Consider the following 25,315-nt stretch of genomic DNA (forward strand, 5'->3'; position numbering starts at 1 on the left):
TACACCGAACCATACTAAAGCTATGCTACACATACGGTCTCGTCAGGGTCCCAACTGCTTGATGGTATACCTTGTTGAATGCAATCGATTTCTGGTATAGTGGGTGCATATAATTCCCCGAAGGCTTGCCAACAGAACGCTTCGTACATGTGGTAGCCTTTAGGCACAGGTTTTAGCTCAATGTCGGTCAACCTTACATCCATACAAGGTTTATAGTCACTACATGAGACATGAACTGGTTTTACAGTGTAGGTGCCTCGAATATTTTCATATGCAATGTTTGAGACCGTCACCGCAGATGTGTGGTTCTTGCAACTACTGTGGTCACAGTAGTATTGATCAATCATGATCGGGTATTCAACTTCAGAAACTTGAATGTTTGAGAATAATACTCCTTGTACTGACCCTGACCCTCCCTACATGTGATTATTTTGAGATGCGTTAAATCTTAGTTATATTAGACTTAAACTCGCAAAATCGTCTCATGGAATAATTGTTACATCTTGGTTTTTTTTTTAATTTTTAACCATTTTCGAAAATTTAATATACGGTAACAAACTAATAATGTGAAAAAGAAATGAACTTTTATAGGCTGGAAAAGAAATGAACTTTTATAGGCTGGTTTGGCCTATAAAGAGTTTAGTGGGCTCGGCCCACACATTGGTCCAAAAACCCGTTTTCAAAATGAGAAAAATATAGGTAGTTTGTACTCTGTACCTGCCAAGTCTTGATCCTAACGCCCGTCATCGTGTTATGCATGTTAATGTCTCGAACAGTAATGTTCGAAACACATGCTGTCGTGCCATCTTTTCCTAAACTTCCTATGCTTATTCCGTGCCCTGGCCCACAATTTACATCATGTACATATACATTTGTGCATCCTGTTTGTATAGATATACAGTCATCACCTACACACCAACAATGTTACATATTATTATAAAACATGTTACTTGTATTTCCTATGCAAGTATATGTGTTTTTTTTTCCTAGTACAACGGGCTATCCAAATTTAAAGAGTGTGGTAGCCTAACACACAAAGAAAATTGACGTTCCAAAAAAAAAAGTTAACTGGACTTAGGAGATAAATATTATTTACCGCAAGCAAGATCTGTAGTGTGGATTAACACATTCTTGGAGTTCTGTAAGTGAATTCCATCAGTATTTGGACTATCACCAGGAGACAAAACACTAAAACCATAAACTAAAACTCCATCACAGTTGTCAAATTTCAGGTGGCACTGAGGACTGTTTTGTATTGTTATGCCTGTGACTAGAGGTGCACAAATCGGTTTTTTTGAAAAAACCGGTTCGGTTATTAACCGGACCGGTTTTTTTTATCCAGAAAAAAACCGGTTCGGTTAATAACCGGACCGGTTATTAACCGGTTTTTGTCAATGAAAACTCAAACCGGCCAAACCGGTTTGGACCGGTTTAGAAACCGGTTAGAACCGGTTATTAAACCGGTTTTTTTTACAACCGGTTTTTAATAACCGGTCTAACCGGTTAACCGGTTTTTTTTTTTTTTTTTTTTTTTTTTTTTTTTTTTTTTTTTTTTTTTTTGCTTTAGGGTTTAGGGTTTCGTTGTTAGCATTCTTTGCTTGGAAGATTAAAAACACATAACTTTCATTTATAGCTTTTACATTAAAAATACAAACATTAAATCGTTATCGCATATTCGTAACTCAAAAATACAAACATTAAAGAATGCTTAGACACGATTACATTAACAAGTTGATGTTTGTTACTCATTTTCTTCGCTACCCGATCCCGAGCTATTCCTTAGGTAATCGTCGTACGCGGCTTCTTCATCGGTCATTGGTTGAGTGTGTCCTTGATTGACCTCGTCTTCATACAAGGCCGCCTCATACTCCATTTCCCCCTCGAGTGAGCGTTGATGTTGTGCCCTATCTAAAGAGTCCAAGTAATCCTTGTAGCAAATCGACATCTCTACAGCTGGTGGAGTGAGTCGAGTCCTCCTAATCGATATAACCCTGCCAGAAACAGAAAAAGCAGACTCCGAAGCTACCGTGGAAGCTTGGACCGTTAGTAAATCTTTGGCCATGGCGGCGAGGATCGGAAACTCATCCTCCTTACCTCTCCACCAAGCCAGCATATCAAGACTTCTAAATTCATCCGGAGTCATGTGTTTCACAAAGTTGGTACCACCATACCTTCCAAGTTCACTGCTTGGGGTGTTTACCCTTTGACGTTTACCGGCGTCTTCCCAAATCATGTAGTACATCCCCATTTCAAGGTCGGTTTGGGATTGGGATTGGGCAACAGCTCTTAACGAGTCATGAATTTGGGAAGACGACCCGTGTTTTGTAAGGTAAACATCATACATGTTTGCCAAGGTGGTGTTGAAAGCATTCTTTAAAGTTTGGTTATAATGGGGGTTTTGATCGTCGTTTAACTCTAGCTCATCACAAATTTTTTCTATTAAAGCTTCAACACCACCAACATTGATGCAAGGGTTTAACGCAGCCGCACAGGTCAAAACAGCGGGTAGTTGTTGAAAATATTTTCTAAATTTTTCTTTCATTTTTGCACCCATATCAAAATAAGGTGCACCCCTACAATGAATTTCAGTCAACTTTGTGCACATGACAGCAATTTTTGGTAAAGCAATGGGGCTTGTTGGATAGTAAACCCCGGATAAACTAGTTGTGCAAGATTTAAAAATTTGAAGAACCTCCGTAACGATCTCAATCAATAACCAGTTTCTAGGATCGTACGGTGCACATTTACCCCTATTTGACAAAATTTGATGAAACGCAATTAACGATTGTTTTTGTTGGATGGCTTTCTCAAACATTTCACAAGTCGAGTTCCATCTTGTTGGACAATCCCAATTAGGCCCCAACCATTGACAGTTAGCTTCTTCACAAAATTTTTTGTATCTTGAAAATGTTGAATTGTTGCTAAAAACATCTCGTAACATTCTTTTAAAATTGTTTCTTTGCGTTTCGATCACGTTTAACCCATCTTGCACGGCCAAGTTGATAATATGTGCAATGCATCGGCTATGAAAAAACGCTCCATCACAGATAGGTTTATACTTTAATTTTAAATGGCCAACCGCGGCCGTATTGTTGGACGCGTTATCAAACGATATTGAAAAGATTTTATCTTCAATCTTGTATTGTCGAATGACTTTATCCAAGAGTTTAAAAATATTTCTACCCGTGTGCGGGTAATCAAACAATTGAAACGCAACGGTTCGTTTCATCATTTGCCACGACCGGGGGTCAACCCAATGAGCCGTCACACAAATGTATGAGTCGGGCGAACCATTAGGTACCGACCACACATCCGTTGTTAAGTTCACACCAGTTTGTAAGTTTGAAAAGTATGAAATTAGTTCGGATTTAGCGTTTTTCCATGCTTTAAGACAATCTCTTCTAAGGGTCGAACGACTTACGTGTTGGTAGCGTGGTTGAACATACTTTTGCATCATCTCCGTGAATTGAGGGTTGTCGAAGTGGTTGAAAGGAAGTGATTGTTGAATCACAAAGTTGCCAAACTGTTGACGTACCGCTTCAAGGTCGTACGTAAACACCGTTCCTTGATTCGTCATCTCCGGCTGCGAACTACTTCCGGATTCGTCCTTCAAGACCTTGCAAGAGGGCTTTTCTACATGAGCTCTTAAACTGGAGTTTGCTTCTTTGTTATAAAACTTCAAACAATGTTTGCATCTAGCTTTTTGGGTTCCGTTAGACATTTCGCATAGGTCGAAATGTTGCCAAATATCTTGGTTTCGTTTCGTGGGGATGACCCGAACGACGGTTTCTCCCGTGTTCGAGGCACCCATGTTGACCGATGAAGCAGCACTTTGGGAGGCCATGATAATCGACTACGAATTAAGAGTGGTATACTCGAGTATGAAATAAACGACTACGAAAGAAGAGCGTTTGGAGTTGTATAATCGCGTATGAAATAAACGTTTAGAGCGTTTGGAGTTGTATAATCAAGTGTGATCTAACCAATACCCAACCTAAACTATATATAGATGTTTGTGGGGGTAAAATGGTAAAAAAACAAAAAAAAAACGGCTAAAAAACGGTCAAAAAAAAAAAAAAAACGGCTATAAAGCCGTTTGGTAACGTTCGAAAACCGGTTTAACCGGTTAACCGGTTATTAAAAAACCGGTTAACCGGTTTTTTTTTATAACGGTAATAAACCGGTTATTTTAAAAACCGGTTAACCGGTTTTTTAATAACCGGTTATTAAAAAAAACCGGTTATAAAAAAAACCGGTTATAAAACCGGTTTTGGCTCCAAAACGTATAACCGATACGTAAACCGGTTACGTAAACCGGTCAAACCGGTTTTTAAAAAAACCGGTTTTTAAAAAACCGGTTTCCGGTTGAACCGGCCAAACCGGTTCCGTAACCGGTTTTTTTGAACACCTCTACCTGTGACTGTCACATTAAAACTCCCATAAAATCTCAATGCCTGTGTATAAAAAATAGGTGACACGTCAGCATAAAATACTAACATAGTATATTCAATGTATTATGTATTTAACTATTTATGTTATCCTTACAGTTGGTTTTGTATTAGGCATTTTCCCATCTAATGAGCTGCTTACCTGTCATGAACAATTTTTTCTTAACTTGATTAGATGAATATAAAAACATTGATGTGAATTTCTAACATGAAAAGAATCTAACATGAAATTTACTGGTTTCGGTTTAATTTAATTAATTTGTTTCGGGTCAAACGCACAAACATTTCTGCTAAACGGATCGTATTCAGGTTTATCTAACAAGTCAAAATGTTTAACCAGTTTAGTTTTATAATTAAGAAAATTAAAATTTTATAACTTAACTAAATGGGTATTTTATGACGGACTTTAAAAAATAAGGAATGTGATCTTCATACAACACCCTCATGCTGACTATACAAGCAGCCTATGCGACTCGTATAGGGCTATACGGGCTGTATAGACCACGCATGGCTGACAAATGTACGGAAGAGACAAAAAATAGCTTTTTCAGCCTATACAGCCCATATAACACTATACGAGCTGTATAGGTCTTCAACTACTCATATAGCCGATACAAACTAACACAAATCATGTCCTATATGACTCGTATAGCCCTATACAACCCGTGTGTGTGAAGATCCTATGTCAAAAATAAAGAGAAATGACTAACAAGTTGTATATTTTAAACACAATTACTTTTAATTTTTTAAATACTTGTGTTGTACCCTGGTTTATGTATCTGACACGATTTTCAAGTTCTTGTCATGTTAGAGTTCGTATCAGATTATAAAATTTGGAAGAAACAAAAATAAAAGTAGCAAGGATAAAATAATACTTGTGGATTTTGTTTAAATGTGGTATTATATGATGAAAGAATTAATTGTTGTTCATTGTCATCAACTTTAGATTTTGTCCACCAGATAGAACCTCTTCCATCAATGGTGCCTTGTCCTTTGATTGTGAGTCCTACAAGTTTTGTAAATTCAAGCCATTGTAGAAGACCTTTACCCCCATGTTTCTACATTTGTTGGAGCTATGATTGTACCATCAAGCTGCAACATTATAATTTGTCAATTATTTATAGCTTAAAATAATAAATAAGTAATGGATTACATATAATTACAAAATAAAATACTATTATGATGATAGTTGTATGAACTAAAAATACATTTTGGATCACTTACGTACGACTTACCGATACAGTTTTCTTTTGAACCATTTTTAATATTTAAGACATAAATTATCGGAATCGACATGGTTTACCTGAAAAAGAATGTTTCTTTGACAATATGAACCAGAGAAAGAAATGGGTCCCACTAGAAACTCATAACCCGATGGCACCATCATCGTTGATGCTTCCACTTTACAAGCATCCGCCCATGCATCTTGAAATGCCTGCATTACGCACACGTGTTTTTATGAGGCCACAATTCTGTTCGGCTATGTGTAGTGGAGTGATTACAAAATATGACGTTTTGTGCCATGTGACGTTCAGTCAATAAAATGTGGGTTTTTGTTTTAGGGGCATAGTGGTGTTGTAGCCCCTATATATATATATATATATATATATATATATATATATATATATATTGGGTAAGGATCCTAAGAGAACCCTTTGCAAATTGAGAACTTTGATAACCATTTTGGACCGCTAAAAACACCTTTAAAAAATATTTAAAAAAATCATAAAACGAAAAATAATAAAAATTTTAAAAAAGTAAAAAAACCAACATTCTTATATTTCATTCCGGTTTCATTAAAAACATAAAAAAATAAAAAAAATAAAAAAAAACAAAAAAAAAAACGTTGTATTATACACATATGTATAATTTTATTTAATCTTTAGTTACGTAATATACACATATGTACAACATCATTTATCTTAAATTATACACATGTGTACAAAAAAAACATGTAAATATACATATATGTATATATTATACATATGTGTATATAATTTAGCTAAACCGAGTTTTTTTTTATATATGAAACCGGGATGATAAAATAAGAATTTTGGTTTTTTTACTTTTTTCATTTGTGTTTTATTTTATTTTATGATTTTTTTTATTTTTGGGTTTTTTGTGATCCAAAATGGTTCTCATAGTTCTTAATTTCAAAAAGGTTCTCTCATGATCCTGATCCTATATATATATATGTATATATAATCACACACATTTGAATATAATAATAAAAGAAAAGGAATGTAAGGCGACAACTATTTCTCCCCTCCCACCACCCACACACACACATAAATCGCCACTTTGTAGCCTGGGGTGGTGTTAACCATAGAAATCGCCCCTTTTCGTCCTTCAATATCGTCCATTACGAATAGCCTTAGTGTGTGTATATGTACACTAGGTTTAGATTATTATAATTAGTTTAAAATTGTTTTCCTATAAGTTTTTGTTCATTTTAAAGTTTAATATGACTACACAACTACACATAGTTATGTCATAAAGTTGTTAGTTTGCATTTGAAACCTTGAAGGCTTGAAGAGTTGAAGGTATACATTTATTGTTGGAATCTGGATCATGCAAACTGCTGTTGTGAGGCTTCTGAGTGGTCCCACTTAATTAATTTTGTTTATTTTTGATTCTATGATTTTATATGCATATGCCTTTAATAGATAAAACATACAACATTCAATAGCCACCTGTCTTCTTTTAGAAACCACACAAGTTGCATCAAACTTTAGAGTTAAAAATTGAACCAAATGTAAATCTTGTGACAAATGCATGTCCTTACGTACTACATGCTAACTTTATTGGATTACTTAATTCCAAAATAAAATGCAAACTTTGATTATGTGACTGTTTTTGTTCATTTGCTATACTGAAAAGTGGTATAGAAATGGTTAGTAGGTGGTGGATGTGGTAAAAGCAAGTAGTCATGCATGATACTATTGAATTGTGAATACAAAATGTTAGTCCTAGATTACTAGATTCATTAGAGTTAGAAACTCGGTTTGTTTATGGGTTGGTTTTGGATCACGATTTGGTTTATACGATCAAATGATTTATATACATTTTTTAGGTAAAACATGAGCGTCTGGAGATTATTTTTTTATTTTGTATAATCTTAAAATTACTCTATTCTTATGCTTATATTAACTTGCTAATACATTTGTTATCGTAACTAATGCATGATATGCTTGGGAATTAATTTAAAACTAGACGGACGTGTGTTCACTTCTTCATCCTTGTCACATCTAGAGACAATACTTTTCTAACGAAGGTATATCACCTCAGATAACTCAAAGCGAATGCTTACTAGGTTAATATATGTGAAGAGGTAGGTCCCAGCAGAGCCCAGTTGGACCCGCAAGACTCACCTTGAAGAGGGACGTCTGCGCAGAAACCAACTGGATCCGCAGGACCAACCATGCTCAGAGACGTGACGTCCTTACGCGCAGTACGCAAGCTGGTCCCGCAGGAAATGCCTCCCGATGGTGGACTCCGCCTGTTCCCGCAGCTTCGGATACAAGCCATCAGGGAAGGCCACCCGCGCAGCATGGCTACACGCACAAGGCACTTAGCTCTCAATCACTCAGTGTCACCTGAGGGAATGAGCAAAGCCGGGAACAATCCCGCACAAGGGCGAGAGGGGGAATACTCCCGCCGAAATAAGCCAGTCCGTACGATACGGGAAGATCTTCTGTACTGTACCTGACGAGGTATGGGAAAAAGATCTGACTAAAGATACGACAGCTTATTGACAACAGTATGGCGAGCAGCATGCTCCTGTACTGTGTCACTATTGGCCGCTGCCTACTCACCAACTACGGCCATACCACGTGCGTAGCCGCCAGTTGGTGGAAAAGGAATAGTACACAGCAGGCCTGGTCACTATCAGCCGTTGCCTACCCACCAACTACCAGCAGGGCACGTGCGTAAGCCACTGTTGGTGGAACAGGAACACTGTTGCAGCCGGCCACACCTCATTGGAAACATACCTTCGGCTATAAATACCACAAATGGTATGACCATCTCATCTTATCTCGTATCATCATATTATACCTGATATCTGCTCTAGCAATCTCTTAATATACATTTATATTTAAAGAGCAATCTAGTATGATTCTCACGCCGGAGGGTGGTCACAAGGAGGAACCCCCCCCCTTCTCAGTGACAAGCTCACGGTGTCTGTTTTGCAGGTTATCAGAAGAACCATCTTCTCAGGGTCTAACCCCTCGTGGGAAACATCTATCTAACCCCCAGGTTACCAGTAATCTGCCCGGGGTCCGGTTAGTGTTTCTTCAATATGTATACTTCATTTTAACGTTTTACCTTTCTTTCTTGTTTCCCTTGTGGGCACGATTACAAATCCTCGTGTCATAGAAGGCCCACATATTTAACTACCTAAACTATCTAAGAGGTATTTTACGTTATGTAAAGTGTACATTATGCAACAAAACGAAAATTGTTAATTATTATAATCTAAATGCATGAGCAGATACCTCACCTTTGTATCATCAGAAACACCATCTCCTTTAGCTCCATAATCAATCACATTAAACTTTGAACCTTTAGGTGGAGGTGTGTGTAACACCCCGACCAAAGGCGGATTATACATCGGGGCGCCACATATTGCTTCATTACTCGCGACACTATTGGTGTCAATATTTATTAATACACATTTTATCGCGCACGCGCAGCGGGGAAAATATAGAACATAAATCAAACATAAATCAAACATAAATCAATATATTTTAAATTATAACATTCAAACAACATTAACTTGTCTTGATACATTTTAATCTAGGTCCAAAAGTAAAAACGTCCTATGTGTCCACAAGCTCCAAAACAGCTACTGCAAACCTGAACATGTGTTAAAATAAACGTCAAACACTTGCGTGTTGGTGAGAAATCAAGTTTAATACAATACATAGATAACAATAAAATCTGCGCGCAACATGTGTATGTCTGGTTTTCAACAAGGGTGTAATCTGATCGGGACCAACTCTAAGAGACAAGACTGCCAGTGCTCACAATTGAGCTCACAAACAAGACTAACTGTGCAAGTGTAACAAAAGAGAAAATCATAAACGAATGTTCTCCCGTGTTCATCTAATGGTACCATGAAAACTGCGGAATAGACCGTCCATACGGTTAATGATCCACACATACAAATAAACAGCCAAGTCTACGTCCTCAACACATGGGATACTGCGCGACTAAAGTTCATAAACAGTTTAAGACTCAAGTTTTGTATGAACACATGAACATCCCAAAGCATTTAAAATAAAAAGGGATTAGATACGAGATAACTCACTTGATAAACGATGCGGTGAAAGATATGCAAGAATCAACTCTTAAACAAGCAAAGTTAACCTATAATTAAGATTATTGTTTTAACGATCTGTTTTAAGTCTTGATAATAAGTTAGCATAATTAATAAGTAAATTATTATATAATATATATTACCGGAAAAGCAGGGCAGATCAGGGAGGAAGACGGAGGCAGAGAGGGAGGCGGCAGAGAGAGCAAGGAGGAGGTCAGGAGAGAGTAAGTGTTTTGTGTGTGTAGTGTTAGGAAAAATAATACTATTATTTATAGGAAAACCCTAGGAGACACAAACCCTAGAAAAAGGGGGAAAAGATCTCAAAAAGTAAAAGAAAAGATATCAACGGTAAAAAGTTCTGAAAAGTAAAGATATCAAAAGATATGGCAGCTGCAGGGGGCAAGATAAAGCTGACAGGGAACAGTAAAAAAAAACATGGGCGGTTCAGATAAAGGTACTGGTCAAGCATGGCAAAAGCAGATCTCAAAAGATTATGTCAGTCACTTTATCTGTCAACCAATGGGGTTGGTGCGCATGCTGCGCCGAAAGTAACTATTCAGACATAAAGCAGATTAGGTCAACGGCTAAAAAGATAAGACAACACAAAAGCAAACGGCTAGATTTAAACAGAAGATACAAGGGTTAAGCGCGGGAAGGCTGAGTGCGCGAGCGCGAAGGCTGGCACAACAAACCTTAGCGCACTGCGGGAAGAATCACATCCTTAGCGTGCTGCGTGAAGAACAAGAATTCTAAGCGCATCGCGGGAAGAACATACATTCTTAGCGCATTGCGGGAAGAACATGCATTCTTAGCGCGCTGCGAAGAGTTCTCTTCACGCATCGCAGGAACAAGATGTCTTCACGCAGGCTTCCATGTAAGGAGTCTGGCGCGTGGAGCTGCAGACATCCTTAGGCGGGAAGAACCAAAGGACAAGCAAAGAGGAGGGAAACAAGGCGTAAGGGCGGGACGGCGACAAGAGGGAAAAGAAGGCGGAAAGAGAGAAGGAAGAGGGAGGGGACGGCGGAAAGAAAGAGAGAGAAAAAGGCGGGAAGGAAAATATATATTATTATTAAAAGTAAAATATAAGTATAAATAAATATTAAATCATAAAAGAAAGAGATCGGGTCAGAGAAACGGGTACCTGGGTCGGGTCGGATCAGGGCAGATGTCACAGTCTCCCCTACTTTAAGAAATTTCGTCCCGAAATTTATCTCGAAGTAGGTTGCGCAGAGAACAGGTGCGGGTACTTGATCTTCATTTGATCTTCCCTTTCCCATGTAAACTCGGCTCCGCGCTTGGACTCCCAACGAACTTTCACGATAGGGATACGACTGCGCTTGGTTTGCTTAACCTCGCGATCCATAATCTCAACAGGCTTCTCAACGAAATGCATAGTTTCATCAACTTGAACTTCATCTAGTGGAACGTGAAGGTTCTCGTCGGCTAAACACTTCTTGAGATTGGATACATGGAACGTTGGATGCACATTACTGAGCGCGAGCGGCAGGTCAAGTCTGTAGGCAACTTTTCCCACACGCGCGAGAATCTTGAATGGACCAACATAACGAGGAGTAAGCTTACCTTTCTTCCCAAAGCGGACAACACCTTTCCAAGGCGACACTTTGAGGAGAACAAGATCACCAACTTGAAATTCGAGAGGCTTTCGCCTACGATCTGCGTAACTCTTCTGTCGGCTCCTGGCAGTCAGCAGATGATCACGGATCTTGGCGATTTTATCAGTTGTCTCTTGAACAAGTTCGGGTCCTGTGATTTGAGTTTCACCCACTTCGCTCCAACAGATCGGGGAGCGGCACTTACGACCGTAAAGTGCTTCAAATGGGGCCATACCGATACTGGAATGATAGCTGTTATTATAAGAAAACTCAATCAAAGGCAGGTGCGAATCCCAATTACCTCCAAAATCAAGAACACAAGATCGGAGCATATCCTCAAGAGTTTGAATAGTTCGCTCAGACTGACCGTCAGTCTGAGGATGATATGCCGTACTCATGTCCAAGCGAGTTCCTAGTGCAGATTGGAGAGATTTCCAAAAGCGAGATATAAAACGGCCATCGCGATCGGATATGATGCTCAAAGGAGTACCATGACGGCAGACAATCTCCTTGACATAAAGCTGCGCGAGTTGCTCAACACGGTAGTTTTCACGAATGGGCAGAAAGTGAGCAGACTTAGTCAATCGATCCACTATTACCCAAATGCTATCATGTTTGCTTGCTGTCAAAGGTAACTTGGTAATAAAGTCCATCGCTACACATTCCCATTTCCACGTAGGAATTTCTGGTTGTTCGAGCAAACCAGATGGGCGTTGGTGTTCAGCTTTAACTTTAGAACAAGTCAGGCACTTAGCTACGAACACAACAATATCCTTTTTCATACCGGGCCACCAATAAGTTATGCGCAAATCCTTGTACATCTTATCAGCGCCAGGATGAATAGAATATCGAGATTTGTGCGCTTCACTCAGGATATCAGCGCGAAGATTCTCATCACAAGGGATCCAGATGCGACTGAGATAGCAGAGAATTCCACTCAGATTAGGGACAAAGAGTGCTTCCGCGCCACACGCTAACTCGGCGCGAAGGTTACCATTACTGATGGATGCGCGCTGCGCGTCACGAATACGCGATTCAAGGTTGCTTTGAATCGGCGCGAAGTGAAGCTGGGTGCGCGGCAAGATACAGTTAAGTTGGCAGGGTTTTCGGCTGAGCGCATCGGCTACCACATTAGCCTTACCAGGATGATACCGGATCTCACAATCGTAATCGCTGATGAGTTCGTTCCATCGGCGTTGCCTCATGTTAAGTTCCTTTTGATCAAAGATATGCTGAAGGCTTTTATGGTCAGTGTAAAGGATACACTTAGTACCATAAAGGTAGTGTCTCCAGATCTTCAAGGCAAAAACAACTGCACCAAGCTCGAGGTCGTGAGTTGTATAATTCTTTTCATGAATCTTAAGTTGCCTCGATGCGTAAGCGATAACCTTGCCTCGTTGCATAAGAACACAACCAAGACCTTGGTTGGATGCATCGCAATACACGACAAAATCATCATTACCCTCAGGTAGCGCAAGAACAGGAGCTTCACACAACAAACGCTTGAGCGTCAGAAAGGCTTCTTCTTGCTTCGAGCCCCAAATATATGGTTTACCTTTGTGCGTAAGAGCTGTTAAAGGCAAAGCGATCTTTGAAAAGTTCGAAATAAAGCGCCGGTAATAACCAGCTAAGCCTAGAAAGGAACGGATCTCAGAAGGAGAGGATGGCGTAATCCAGCTCTTGATTGCTTCAATCTTGGATGGGTCGACATGAATACCCATCTTGTTTACAACATGACCAAGAAACTGTACTTCATCAGACCAGAATTCACACTTGGAAAGCTTAGCATAGAGTTGCTCAGCTTTAAGCTTTTGCAACACCAACCGAAGATGTTGCTCGTGCTCGGCCTTGGTCTTAGAATACACCAGAACATCATCGATAAACACAATCACGAATTTATCCAAGAAAGGCCTACACACCCGATTCATTAGATCCATGAAAACGGCGGGTGCGTTGGTTAGACCGAAGGACATGACCAAGAATTCAAAATGGCCATAACGAGTTCGAAAGGCAGTCTTCGGAACATCTTCATCGCGGATGCGCAACTGGTGATAGCCAGAGCGGAGATCAATCTTCGAGAAACAAGAGGCACCTTGGAGTTGATCGAAGAGGTCGTCAATACGCGGTAAGGGATACCGGTTCTTAATGGTGAGTTTGTTCAACTCGCGGTAATCTATACACATGCGAAACGATCCATCTTTCTTTTTAACGAACAACACCGGAGCACCCCAGGGCGAAGAGCTAGGGCGAATGAATCCTTTAGCAGTCAACTCTTGAAGTTGGCTTGCCAATTCTTGCATCTCAGCGGGTGCAAGACGATAAGGAGATTTAGCCACGGGGGAAGCACCAGGGACAAGATCAATACGGAACTCGACTTCACGAGCGGGAGGGATACCAGGAAGATCATCAGGAAAAACTTCAGGGAAATCACGCACAACAGGGATATCGCGAAGCTTCTTTTCTTCAGCAGGTTTAACCACATGGGCTAGAAATGCAATACACTTCTTCCGCATGAGTCTTTGGGCTTCGGCGCAAGACATAAGTTTAAGACCGCGGGAGGGTTTTTCGCCGTAAATATGAAGATCACCATTTTCTCGAGGTATGCGAATCAATTTCTTGGCGCAAATAACTTCGGCGCGATTATTCGAAAGCCAGTCCATACCAATAATAACATCAAAGCTTCCAAGAGGCATAGGGATGAGGTCAATCAGAAAATCGTTTTCGTTAAGGTTAAGCGTACAATCTTTAATCACCGAGTTAATTAAAACAGTTTCACCGTTAGCCAATTCAACTGAAAAATCTTCTTTTAAATCGTTGCGCGGTCGCGCAAGCTTCTGCTCGAAGGCGCGAGAGATAAAGCTTCGATCGGCGCCAGTATCAAAAAGTACAGAAGCATAAAATCCGTTAAGTAAAAATGTACCATTAACTACGTCATTATTCGCTTGCGCTTGGTGCGCGGTTATGTTAAAAGCTCGTCCACGCGTCACTTGGTTCGAAATCTGGTTCACCGGATTCGCTTGCGTAATCTGAACTTGTAGTCTTGGGCACGCGTTCCGGAAATGACTGGGATCACCGCAGTTAAAGCACGATCTGGGTCGTGGGTTTTGGTAGATTGATTGTGGGTTCTGCGGGTAGACTGGTGGTGTTGGCGCAATTGGATTTGCGGGAAGGATTCTACAGTTTTCAGCAGTGTGACCAGTACGGCCACATCGGTTACAAAGTCGACACGGGGTTTGGGTTGGGTGGTGAAATCTACAGGTTGGGCAAAAGGGATGGTTTCCTGTGTAAGGTTTCTTAGGAGGCGGGGCAGGGAGTGCGGGATTGGTTATGGCATAGTTGTGGCCTATAGGAGGTGTTGGGTAGGCTGACAGAGGTTGAGGGGCGTATGCTAGAGGCTGGTAAGCGGGTTGCTGGACTATGGGCGGGTTGGTAAGCGCGTAAGCTTGTCTGCGCCTACGTTTCTGGTTATGGTTTGAGGGTTCAGGTTTGGTTTCTGCGGGTTCAGGGGCAGTTTTGGTGGGTTTGGTCTTCTCAGATCCCCGCAGGAACAGGGTTCCTGCTCTGACATGGTTGTCGCTGAGCACAGCGGCCAACTCGATGGCGTCAGAGAGGGTAACTGGGTTTCTGGCCCATACAGAATCTTGAATTTCCATGGGGAGACCCCCAAGGAATTTCTCTATGGCTCGGCGGGAAGGGGTAACAAGGTGAGGGACAAGCAAACTTAGTTCGTGGAAGCGCGTCGCGTACTCTCGCGCTTCACCACTGTACTGCTTAAGATTCCAAAATTCCTCCTCCAGGCGCTTAACTTCGTTGGGAGGGCAGAATTCTCGCGTAAGAATTTCCTTGAATTCCTCCCATGTCATGCTAGAAGCAGCCTCTGCGCCACGCGCATGAGCTACTCCATTCCACCATGTAAGCGCTCTGGATTCCAGGACACTGGAAGCATACAGGGTTCGTCTGTCTGAGGGGCATTGGGTGTGGAGGAAAGTGTTTTCTATTTTCTCAAGCCACTGGAGCATCACAGTGGCTCCTTCAAGACCTGTGAACTTTGGAGGGTTACCCGCATTAAAGGACTTAATGTTATAACTCGAGGTGTTGGTATTGTTTTGGCTCAAAGCTTGGGCTATTGCGGCGGCCATTTCCTGGGAACGTTGCTGTCTACGCATGCGCGAGGCTTCTCTTCTCTGAAATCGGCGAGATAGCGGAGGCATTCTATAAAAGTTTTAATTTTAGTTAATATCTTGGTTTTATCGCAAAGTATAACTTTATAAAGCTTGGTTTCACGGAGTTAGATGCTATCAAAAGTTAAAGTAAAATAAATGACCCAAAATGCAGACTTAATAAAGGTAACAAATTCAAATCAGAAATCGACAATTCATGTATCACCATGACTTTCCGAATTCCCAATTTAAAATATACGAGTAAACGAGTATTGGAGATTGACGATTCATGTATCACCATGACTTTCCAATCTTCAATATAAAATATACAAGAAAATGAGTATTGGAGGTTGACAATTCATGTATCACCATGACTTTTCAAGTCTCCAACCTCAGAACATAATCGTAAATGGAAATTGAAAATCAACTATTCATGTATCACCATGACTTTTCGGATTTTCAAATCCCACAAACGAATATGTAAGTAAAATCAATAAAAATCGAAATTCAACAAAAAAAATCGAAATATCGCGAAATAAAACATAAAATCATATACTGCGCAAGCGCGAGCATATTCATAAATAACGAGTAATTAACAATAAGCGCGCAAACATGAGATTTCTCTCATGCGCGAGAAGGGACTCTTAGGTATTCTAGGCCGTTACGTCTAACCACCTATCCTAAAGTCAACGAGCTCTGATACCAATCTGTAACACCCCGACCAAAGGCGGATTATACATCGGGGCGCCACATATTGCTTCATTACTCGCGACACTATTGGTGTCAATATTTATTAATACACATTTTATCGCGCACGCGCAGCGGGGAAAATATAGAACATAAATCAAACATAAATCAAACATAAATCAATATATTTTAAATTATAACATTCAAACAACATTAACTTGTCTTGATACATTTTAATCTAGGTCCAAAAGTAAAAACGTCCTATGTGTCCACAAGCTCCAAAACAGCTACTGCAAACCTGAACATGTGTTAAAATAAACGTCAAACACTTGCGTGTTGGTGAGAAATCAAGTTTAATACAATACATAGATAACAATAAAATCTGCGCGCAACATGTGTATGTCTGGTTTTCAACAAGGGTGTAATCTGATCGGGACCAACTCTAAGAGACAAGACTGCCAGTGCTCACAATTGAGCTCACAAACAAGACTAACTGTGCAAGTGTAACAAAAGAGAAAATCATAAACGAATGTTCTCCCGTGTTCATCTAATGGTACCATGAAAACTGCGGAATAGACCGTCCATACGGTTAATGATCCACACATACAAATAAACAGCCAAGTCTACGTCCTCAACACATGGGATACTGCGCGACTAAAGTTCATAAACAGTTTAAGACTCAAGTTTTGTATGAACACATGAACATCCCAAAGCATTTAAAATAAAAAGGGATTAGATACGAGATAACTCACTTGATAAACGATGCGGTGAAAGATATGCAAGAATCAACTCTTAAACAAGCAAAGTTAACCTATAATTAAGATTATTGTTTTAACGATCTGTTTTAAGTCTTGATAATAAGTTAGCATAATTAATAAGTAAATTATTATATAATATATATTACCGGAAAAGCAGGGCAGATCAGGGAGGAAGACGGAGGCAGAGAGGGAGGCGGCAGAGAGAGCAAGGAGGAGGTCAGGAGAGAGTAAGTGTTTTGTGTGTGTAGTGTTAGGAAAAATAATACTATTATTTATAGGAAAACCCTAGGAGACACAAACCCTAGAAAAAGGGGGAAAAGATCTCAAAAAGTAAAAGAAAAGATATCAACGGTAAAAAGTTCTGAAAAGTAAAGATATCAAAAGATATGGCAGCTGCAGGGGGCAAGATAAAGCTGACAGGGAACAGTAAAAAAAAACATGGGCGGTTCAGATAAAGGTACTGGTCAAGCATGGCAAAAGCAGATCTCAAAAGATTATGTCAGTCACTTTATCTGTCAACCAATGGGGTTGGTGCGCATGCTGCGCCGAAAGTAACTATTCAGACATAAAGCAGATTAGGTCAACGGCTAAAAAGATAAGACAACACAAAAGCAAACGGCTAGATTTAAACAGAAGATACAAGGGTTAAGCGCGGGAAGGCTGAGTGCGCGAGCGCGAAGGCTGGCACAACAAACCTTAGCGCACTGCGGGAAGAATCACATCCTTAGCGTGCTGCGTGAAGAACAAGAATTCTAAGCGCATCGCGGGAAGAACATACATTCTTAGCGCATTGCGGGAAGAACATGCATTCTTAGCGCGCTGCGAAGAGTTCTCTTCACGCATCGCAGGAACAAGATGTCTTCACGCAGGCTTCCATGTAAGGAGTCTGGCGCGTGGAGCTGCAGACATCCTTAGGCGGGAAGAACCAAAGGACAAGCAAAGAGGAGGGAAACAAGGCGTAAGGGCGGGACGGCGACAAGAGGGAAAAGAAGGCGGAAAGAGAGAAGGAAGAGGGAGGGGACGGCGGAAAGAAAGAGAGAGAAAAAGGCGGGAAGGAAAATATATATTATTATTAAAAGTAAAATATAAGTATAAATAAATATTAAATCATAAAAGAAAGAGATCGGGTCAGAGAAACGGGTACCTGGGTCGGGTCGGATCAGGGCAGATGTCACAGTGTGAGTGGTATTTCTGGAGGCGGACATGGATGCCCTTGTTCTTGTTTCGGTTTTGACTTTTCGTGTCCATGGTCACTCTTTCCTTTCTTGTACAATGAACTTAAAGTGCCTCCTCTTCTTTGCCTCCAATGCTTGCCTCTTCTTGCATTGCAAGTTTCTATGCTTGAAGCCCACACTAGAATCACAATCACAAATGCAAATATAAGCTTTCTAAATCTAAAATCACCCATGCTTGTTGGTGGACTTTAGATGGCCAAAATGATGTGTTTGTTTGGTGCTTATATAAGCAAGGGACTTGAAAGAATTAATCAGAGATTGTTTGATGGCGCCTGACATTCCAATATTAAATTCTTTATTCTCAAAAAACAAAACAAATTAATAAAATTCTTTCTTTTATGTGAATTATAGTTGGGTTTGAGCATATGGTCCCACTTGGGCCAAAATGCAATATATTATTGCAAGCTCGTTGTCCAATTGGTTAAGCAAACTTGTCTTGTGATTTCTCTTTATGGCCAAGCGTTCAGGTGGGGTGATCCCTCTTGGTTAAAATCTCACTACCTACGTGACAGTGACGCTATAAGTAGCCGTCACTAGTTAAAAACCATAATACGTAGCTTAACCGGAACAGGTTCATAGCATAACTAAATATAGGGACATGTTCATTATTACATAACTAAAATGTATATAGGAACATGTTCATTGCATAACTAAATACAAATAAATAACTGTATAAGAAATTTGTATATAGTGTTAGCCACAATATCGTGAGAGGTGGGAAAATAGTGATTTAAGTGGTTAACTAAGTTGTCTTATATATCAAAATCAAAATAAGTACAAATGTTTATGTGATACTCTTTTATTTAGCTAAAATTAGTTATATAACGAGCATGTTCTTATTGGTGTTTGTTAATTGTCATGTAGAAAATGTGAATTTGATATCAGGTATCAACCATTCATATAATCATATTTGTATTTAAAGAAAAATTGCGTAGAATTAGTACACATAAAATATAGTATCAACCCGTATAATACTTATTAATACATGTAACCACAAATTAGTTGAGTATTTTATTCATTCAATACAGGGGATTTGTAATTAAACCCACCCATGGTTTTCATCAATTCATACACTTTTTTTATGCGTGCAAATCCAAAACACAACGTCACTGTGTTTTTTTTTTCAAATCTTTTTAATGTTTTATTTTCAAACTTTTTTTACTAGATCTTCCAACATTACTTTTAAATAAATTTATTACCTTTGTTTAGTTTAATTTACCATAACATAAAAGATTACCTGACCAAAACTCGATAAAAACCAGACAAAACTGGTCAAAAATCCGATACACCTGGAATCGGTTAGGGTTCATATCCGATTCCTGAAAAATAAACCTCTGATTTGCCCACCTCTACCTAGAGGTGCACAAATCAGGTTTTTTCTAATAGAACCGGGTATTGGAAATACCCGGGGTCGGATTCAGGTCGTTATCAATAGATATTTGAAGAAGAGAATGATGTTTGTCCATCTTTAAGGCATACTTGTAAACAACAATAGACCCGAACCGACCAAAATCCAATAAAAACTGGTCAAAAACCTGACCATATCTGGAACTAGTTCAGTTCCTACTAAAACCCGTTTGCCCACCTCTACCTTGAGCTAGTTAAAAATAAATAGGTAATACTCGGTTCGGGGCCCAACCCGAACTAGCTGGAACCGGTTCCACCTTTACCAGGTCAAAATCTGACCTAAATCAAAACCCGAAAAAACCCATAAAACCCAGTCAAAACCTGATTAAATACCCGACTATACTCGAAACCAGTTCCTACCCAACCGAGTTTGACTTTATTCGATCATACAAGGTTTCGGTTTATGTAACCAGGTTTTAATTAGTTTTAACAGAGGTGCACAAAATACCCTGTACCATACCCGAAACCGACTCGGACCCGCCAGAACCGGAACCGGAAATACCCGGTCAAAACCTGACCCTACCCTACAGAAACACGATACAAACCGGACAAATACCCGACTATACCATAAACCAGTTTTAACTTTTGTTAACCTTACCCAGAACTTCCTACCCGGTTTCGATTCCTAAAATTAAAAATACCCCTCTTTTAACAATATGGGCCTATTAAGAGGATGGGCTTGGGCTATGAAGTTAAATCTATAACTGGTCTCAGCTGGTTCTTGTATGCCGGTTTAAAATATCATCGAACGAAAGAAACCGAGATTTAGGTCAAAATTATTATTATTATTATTATTCCGTTCTTCAAGTATCTTTTATCTCAATTGATGCCGATATTATTATTACTATTCAAGTATTAGGGTTCGTGTTTCTTCATTCATTCATTCATTCTCAATCAATCAATTATTCAGTAGCTGTACTAATTTGAAGTAGCAAAGATGAGGATAATGATAAAGGGAGGTGTTTGGAAGAACACCGAAGATGAGATCTTGAAAGCTGCTGTTATGAAATACGGCAAGAATCAATGGGCTCGTATATCTTCCTTGCTTGTTCGTAAATCGGCTAAACAGTGTAAAGCTCGTTGGTACGAGTGGCTCGATCCTTCAATTAAAAAGGTAGGTAAACTTTAATTGATTGGTTTTAGGTTAATTGCTGTTGTTGATTGATAGGTATAATGATGTTTAGTATTATTATTAGATTAATAGGGGTGTGCACGGTTCGGTTTGGCTCGTTTAAGGTACTACACGAGCTCGAGCCCAGCTTAGGCTCGTTTTATGGTTTCTCAAAATATATAATAATAAAGAAAAAGAAGTATAATTTAATTAATAAACGATTTGAGCTCGATCTTGAAAAACAACTCATGAGCCGAGCTCGAGCTTTGGAAAAAGAGCTCCAAATGGTTTTAGGTTAATTGTTGTTGATGCTTGATAGGTATAACGATGTTCAGTATTGCTTTGGTTTGGGTCGGTTTTGGGCTAAAAGTTTATAACTCATGAGCCGAGCTGAGCTTTTGGCTCGTTTAAGGTGCTACACAAGCTCGAGCCCAGCTTAGGCTCGTTTATGGTTTCTCAAAGTATATAAAAATAATGAAAAAGAAGTATAATTTAATTAATAATTAATAAACAATTATTTATCTGATTACAGTTTACTCTGCATCTATTTTTAATGACCTAAGTACAGAACAGTTATTTTTAACATTGTATTGTAAATAGCTTTACATCCATACTTACCTTTAACAACACAGATATTGATACAACTCATATTAGACTCATGTAAACACTTCTAGTTTACTTACTTAGATATGGATATATGACTTATTTTTTAATAATTTGTACAGACCGAATGGACACGGGAAGAAGATGAGAAGCTGCTTCATCTTGCAAAGCTAATGCCAACTCAATGGAGAACAATTGCACCAATTGTGGGTCGTACGCCTTCTCAATGTTTAGAGCGTTATGAAAAACTTTTAGATGCTGCGTGTGCAAAAGACGAAAATTACGATCCGAGCGATGATCCAAGAAAGCTTCGACCCGGAGAGATTGACCCGAACCCGGAGTCAAAGCCGGCCCGACCCGACCCAGTCGACATGGACGAAGATGAAAAGGAAATGCTTTCAGAAGCTCGGGCTCGTTTAGCCAATACACGTGGCAAAAAGGCGAAACGAAAGGCGCGGGAGAAGCAACTAGAAGAAGCTAGACGGCTCGCTTCGTTACAAAAACGGCGGGAATTAAAGGCGGCTGGGATTGGTAACCGACATAGGAAGCGGAAGCGAAAGGGAATCGATTATAACGCTGAAATCCCGTTTGAGAAGCAGCCCCCACCCGGGTTTTATGATGTCACTGAAGAGAGCTCAGTTGTTGAACAACCGAAATTCCCGACTACGATTGAAGAACTTGAAGGTGAAAGGCGGGCTGATAAAGAGGCCCGTTTGAGAAAGCAGGATGTTGCAAGGAACAAAATTGCACAGAGGCAAGATGCTCCAGCGGCTATACTTCAAGCAAACAAAATGAACGACCCCGAAACTGTTAGAAAACGACCCAAAATGAACCTCCCGACACCACAAATTCCCGATTATGAATTGGAACAAATTGCAAAGTTTAGTCTTCCCGCTTTGAATGAAGAGTTTTCCGAAGGAAGTCGGGCCACACGTGCACTTTTAGCTGATTACACTCAAACCCCACATCAATCAATGACCCCAATGCGGACCCCACAAAGAACACCAGCTGGGAAACAAGATGCTATTATGATGGAGGCAGAAAATCAAGCCAGATTAAGACTCTCTCAAACGCCGTTACTCGGTGGCGAAAATCCAGATTTACACCCATCAGATTTTTCAGGTGTTACTCCCAAGAAAAAGGAAATTCAAACACCAAACCCGATGTTGACACCAATGTCGACCCCTGGAGCCACGGGTATGACACCTAGGATTGGAATGACACCGAGAGACGGTCAATCGTTTGGGGTCACACCTAAAGGGACTCCATTACGGGATGAGCTTCATATTAATGACATGGAAATGCACGATAGTGGTAAAGCTGAGTTAAAAAGGCAAGCGGACATGAGGCAGAATTTACGGGCGGGTTTGACCGGTCTTCCGCAGCCCAAGAACGAGTATCAGATAGTTGCCCAACCCGTTCCAGAAGACAGTGAAGAACCCGAGGAGAAAATAGAAGAGGACATGTCTGACCGGATTGCCCGTGAGAAAGCTGAAGAGGAGGCCCGACAGCTTGCGTTACTTAAGAAAAGATCAAAAGTATTGCAGCTGGAGCTTCCTCGACCGCCAGCTGGCTCACTTGACCTAGTTAAGAAATCTTTAGTAAGAGATGATGAAGATAAGAGTTCTTTTGTTCCACCTACTATGATTGAACAAGCGGACGAGATGATAAGAAAAGAACTTTTGTTATTACTTGAACATGATAATGTCAAATATCCGCTTGATGACAAGGAGAAAAAGAAGGGAAGTAAACGCGGGAAATCTGTTTCCATTCCCGATATCGAAGAATTCGATGAAGACGAACTCAAAGCGGTAATATTTTAGTTATATTGTATTTTTGTTCTATAAAATGTTATTATTCGGTCGAGAAAGTCATTGAGCTTGTTATAAATTTATGTGCAGGCGGATGAAATGATTAAAGAAGAGGCAAAATTTGTGCGGGTGGCAATGGGGCACGAGGATGAGGATATTGATGAGTTTGTTGAAGCACACAAAACATGCTTAAACGATATTATGTACTTCCCAACCCGTAACTCATATGGTCTTTCAAGTGTTGCTGGAAACACGGAGAAGCTTGCTGCTTATCAAGAGGAGTTTGATATTGTTAAGAAGAAAATGGATGAGGATACAAGAAAGGCAAACCGTCTCGAGCAAAAGATTAAACTTCTAACTAATGGCTATCAGGTTACAAAAATAATTTTCCTTTTGCTTTTTGTCTCTTTAATGTTTACACATAGTTGCTTGTTTTCTTTACTTGAAGTACGGGATGTGCGGTTGGGTATTTTAAGATAAAACGAGCTAGCTCAAGTTACGTTGATTAGCAAATGCTTTTTGTATAGTATTTTTAAAAATGTTTGTTTTTAATAAGTAAAATGTTAATTTGAATATAAAAACAATTTTTATTTAAAAAAGTTTTTAAATGTTTGTTTTTAATAAGTTTACTTTTAATGATGATATATCTGTTACTTTTCTACTCAAAAACTTTTTTAAATCAATCAATGATTGATTGATTGATTTAAAAAAGTTTTTGAGTAGAAAAGTAACAGATATATCATCATTAAAAGTAAACTTATGCTGACTCTTTACCTGTTCAACTCAATCGACCTTGACTCATTAATGTTTTAGCTAGGGTTGTTTATGGTAACTACAATTTGGGAAAAGACAAGCTGAACTGGGCCGGGTTGTTTTTCACAGTATGATGGTTCGATTTGGCAGCTTTTGACTCTTTTTTAGTCAAATGCGTAATTTTGTATTACATTTTTTTAAACCTAAGGATTTTTTATTAATGATATTGTAATATACACACAACTTTATGTTCCTAAAACTTAAAAAGTTAAATAATAAATGTTAAAAGGCTAGTTTGGTTTACACGACCAGTTTGAAGTTCTAAACCGTAGATCGTCATACCATTAAAATCGGATTGTATATGTTTTTAACCGGACCTTACTTTGGTTTGGGCGGTTTATGAACACTCTTTAACTAGATTTTTTTATTTGACCCGTTTGGCGTGTTTGAGATAAAACACAACCCGAAATCAAATAAAGTCATTGAAGCACATTGCTAAATGAAGCATGCCACAATTTAACAAACTTTGTCATTTATTTTGTTTGATATTTTTACTAATTAGTTATTAATTATATGTAGATGCGCGCTGCCAATATCTGGTCACAAATTGAGTCAACTTTCAAGCAAATGGACACAGCTGGTACCGAATACGAGTGTTTTCAAGCTTTACAAAGACAAGAAAAGTTAGCAGCATCAAACCGTATAAACAGCATCTGGGAAGATGTGCAAAAGCAAAAGGAATTAGAGAAAACTTTACAGAACCGTTACGGTGATTTACTTGCTGAGCAAGAAAGGATTCATAACCTCATGCAGAAGTACAAACAAGAAGAAGAAGAAACCGCAGCAAACATACAAGATGCAAATATGGCTGAACCCGAGGACTCGGTATCTGCTCAAAAAGACGGTCTTGAAACCAACAGTGAGGCTGATGTCATTCAAACTGATGTGCCAACAAAGATCTCAGATGAGGGTACGGAGCACGTTAATGAAGCAAATCAGACCGTTGAGCCTACTGAAATGACTGAACTACCCTTGACTGATGTGTCTGCTCAAAAAGACGGTGAGGCTGATGTCGTTCAAGTAGAGGTGTCGAAATCTGAAGCTGATGAGCCCTCAACGTAGATGACCCATGAAGCTAGTCGTGTATTGGTGTTTCAGCTCTGTCCACCTAAGACCACAATGTTATTAAATTTTTGTTTCTGAACAGAATGTTTTAACTGTATTTGTGTTTTTTATTTATGTTTGTTTGCGATGTTGAACTGTTACGGTTTTTAATGCTTTAAAATGCTTAACTCCGTTTAAAACATAAGACTATATTATTAATAGTTGATACTTATTTGAAACGGTCCATCTTGATTTGGCCAGTTCGACAAGTTTCACCGAAGTTACTTGTTACCTCCTCTTTATTT

At 39.5% G+C, this 25,315-nt stretch overlaps 1 protein-coding gene and 1 pseudogene across 2 annotated transcripts; one reads left to right on the forward strand and one right to left on the reverse strand.

Moving 5' to 3' along the window:
• Positions 1 to 20: 20 nt before the first annotated feature.
• Positions 21 to 18,430, reverse strand: LOC143616738 (polygalacturonase At1g48100-like; annotated as a pseudogene). Its single transcript, XR_013150711.1, has 9 exons — positions 18,163 to 18,430; positions 8,950 to 9,026; positions 5,752 to 5,883; positions 5,324 to 5,540; positions 4,546 to 4,590; positions 4,415 to 4,454; positions 1,097 to 1,264; positions 718 to 908; positions 21 to 416 (listed from the first exon to the last, which is right to left on the reverse strand). The product of XR_013150711.1 is annotated as a polygalacturonase At1g48100-like (transcript).
• Positions 18,431 to 20,452: 2,022 nt separating this feature from the next.
• On the forward strand, positions 20,453 to 25,229 carry LOC143616739 (cell division cycle 5-like protein). Its single transcript, XM_077089486.1, has 4 exons — positions 20,453 to 20,742; positions 21,465 to 23,153; positions 23,244 to 23,525; positions 24,486 to 25,229. The coding sequence occupies exons 1-4, from the start codon at positions 20,566 to 20,568 to the stop codon at positions 25,026 to 25,028; spliced, it is 2,691 nt and encodes an 896-aa protein (XP_076945601.1). The 5' UTR covers positions 20,453 to 20,565; the 3' UTR covers positions 25,029 to 25,229.
• The last annotated feature ends 86 nt before the right edge of the window (positions 25,230 to 25,315 follow it).

The sequence above is a fragment of the Bidens hawaiensis genome, unplaced genomic scaffold, assembly GCF_021521415.1.
Source record: "Bidens hawaiensis isolate Kalapana, Puna unplaced genomic scaffold, B.hawaiensis_p1.1 tig00049164_1, whole genome shotgun sequence".
In the NCBI taxonomy this organism is placed as follows: Eukaryota; Viridiplantae; Streptophyta; class Magnoliopsida; order Asterales; family Asteraceae; genus Bidens; species Bidens hawaiensis.

What these genes read in the sequence shown, in the direction of transcription:
- LOC143616739 (XM_077089486.1), top strand. Translation starts at nt 20,566, where the DNA reads ATGAGGATAATGATAAAGGGAGGTGTTTGGAAGAACACCGAAGATGAG. An exon ending in TCGATCCTTCAATTAAAAAG is followed by an intron (nt 20,743 to 21,464) that starts GTAGGTAAACTT and finishes TAATTTGTACAG; the next exon opens with ACCGAATGGACACGGGAAGA. An exon ending in TTCTAACTAATGGCTATCAG is followed by an intron (nt 23,526 to 24,485) that starts GTTACAAAAATA and finishes AATTATATGTAG; the next exon opens with ATGCGCGCTGCCAATATCTG.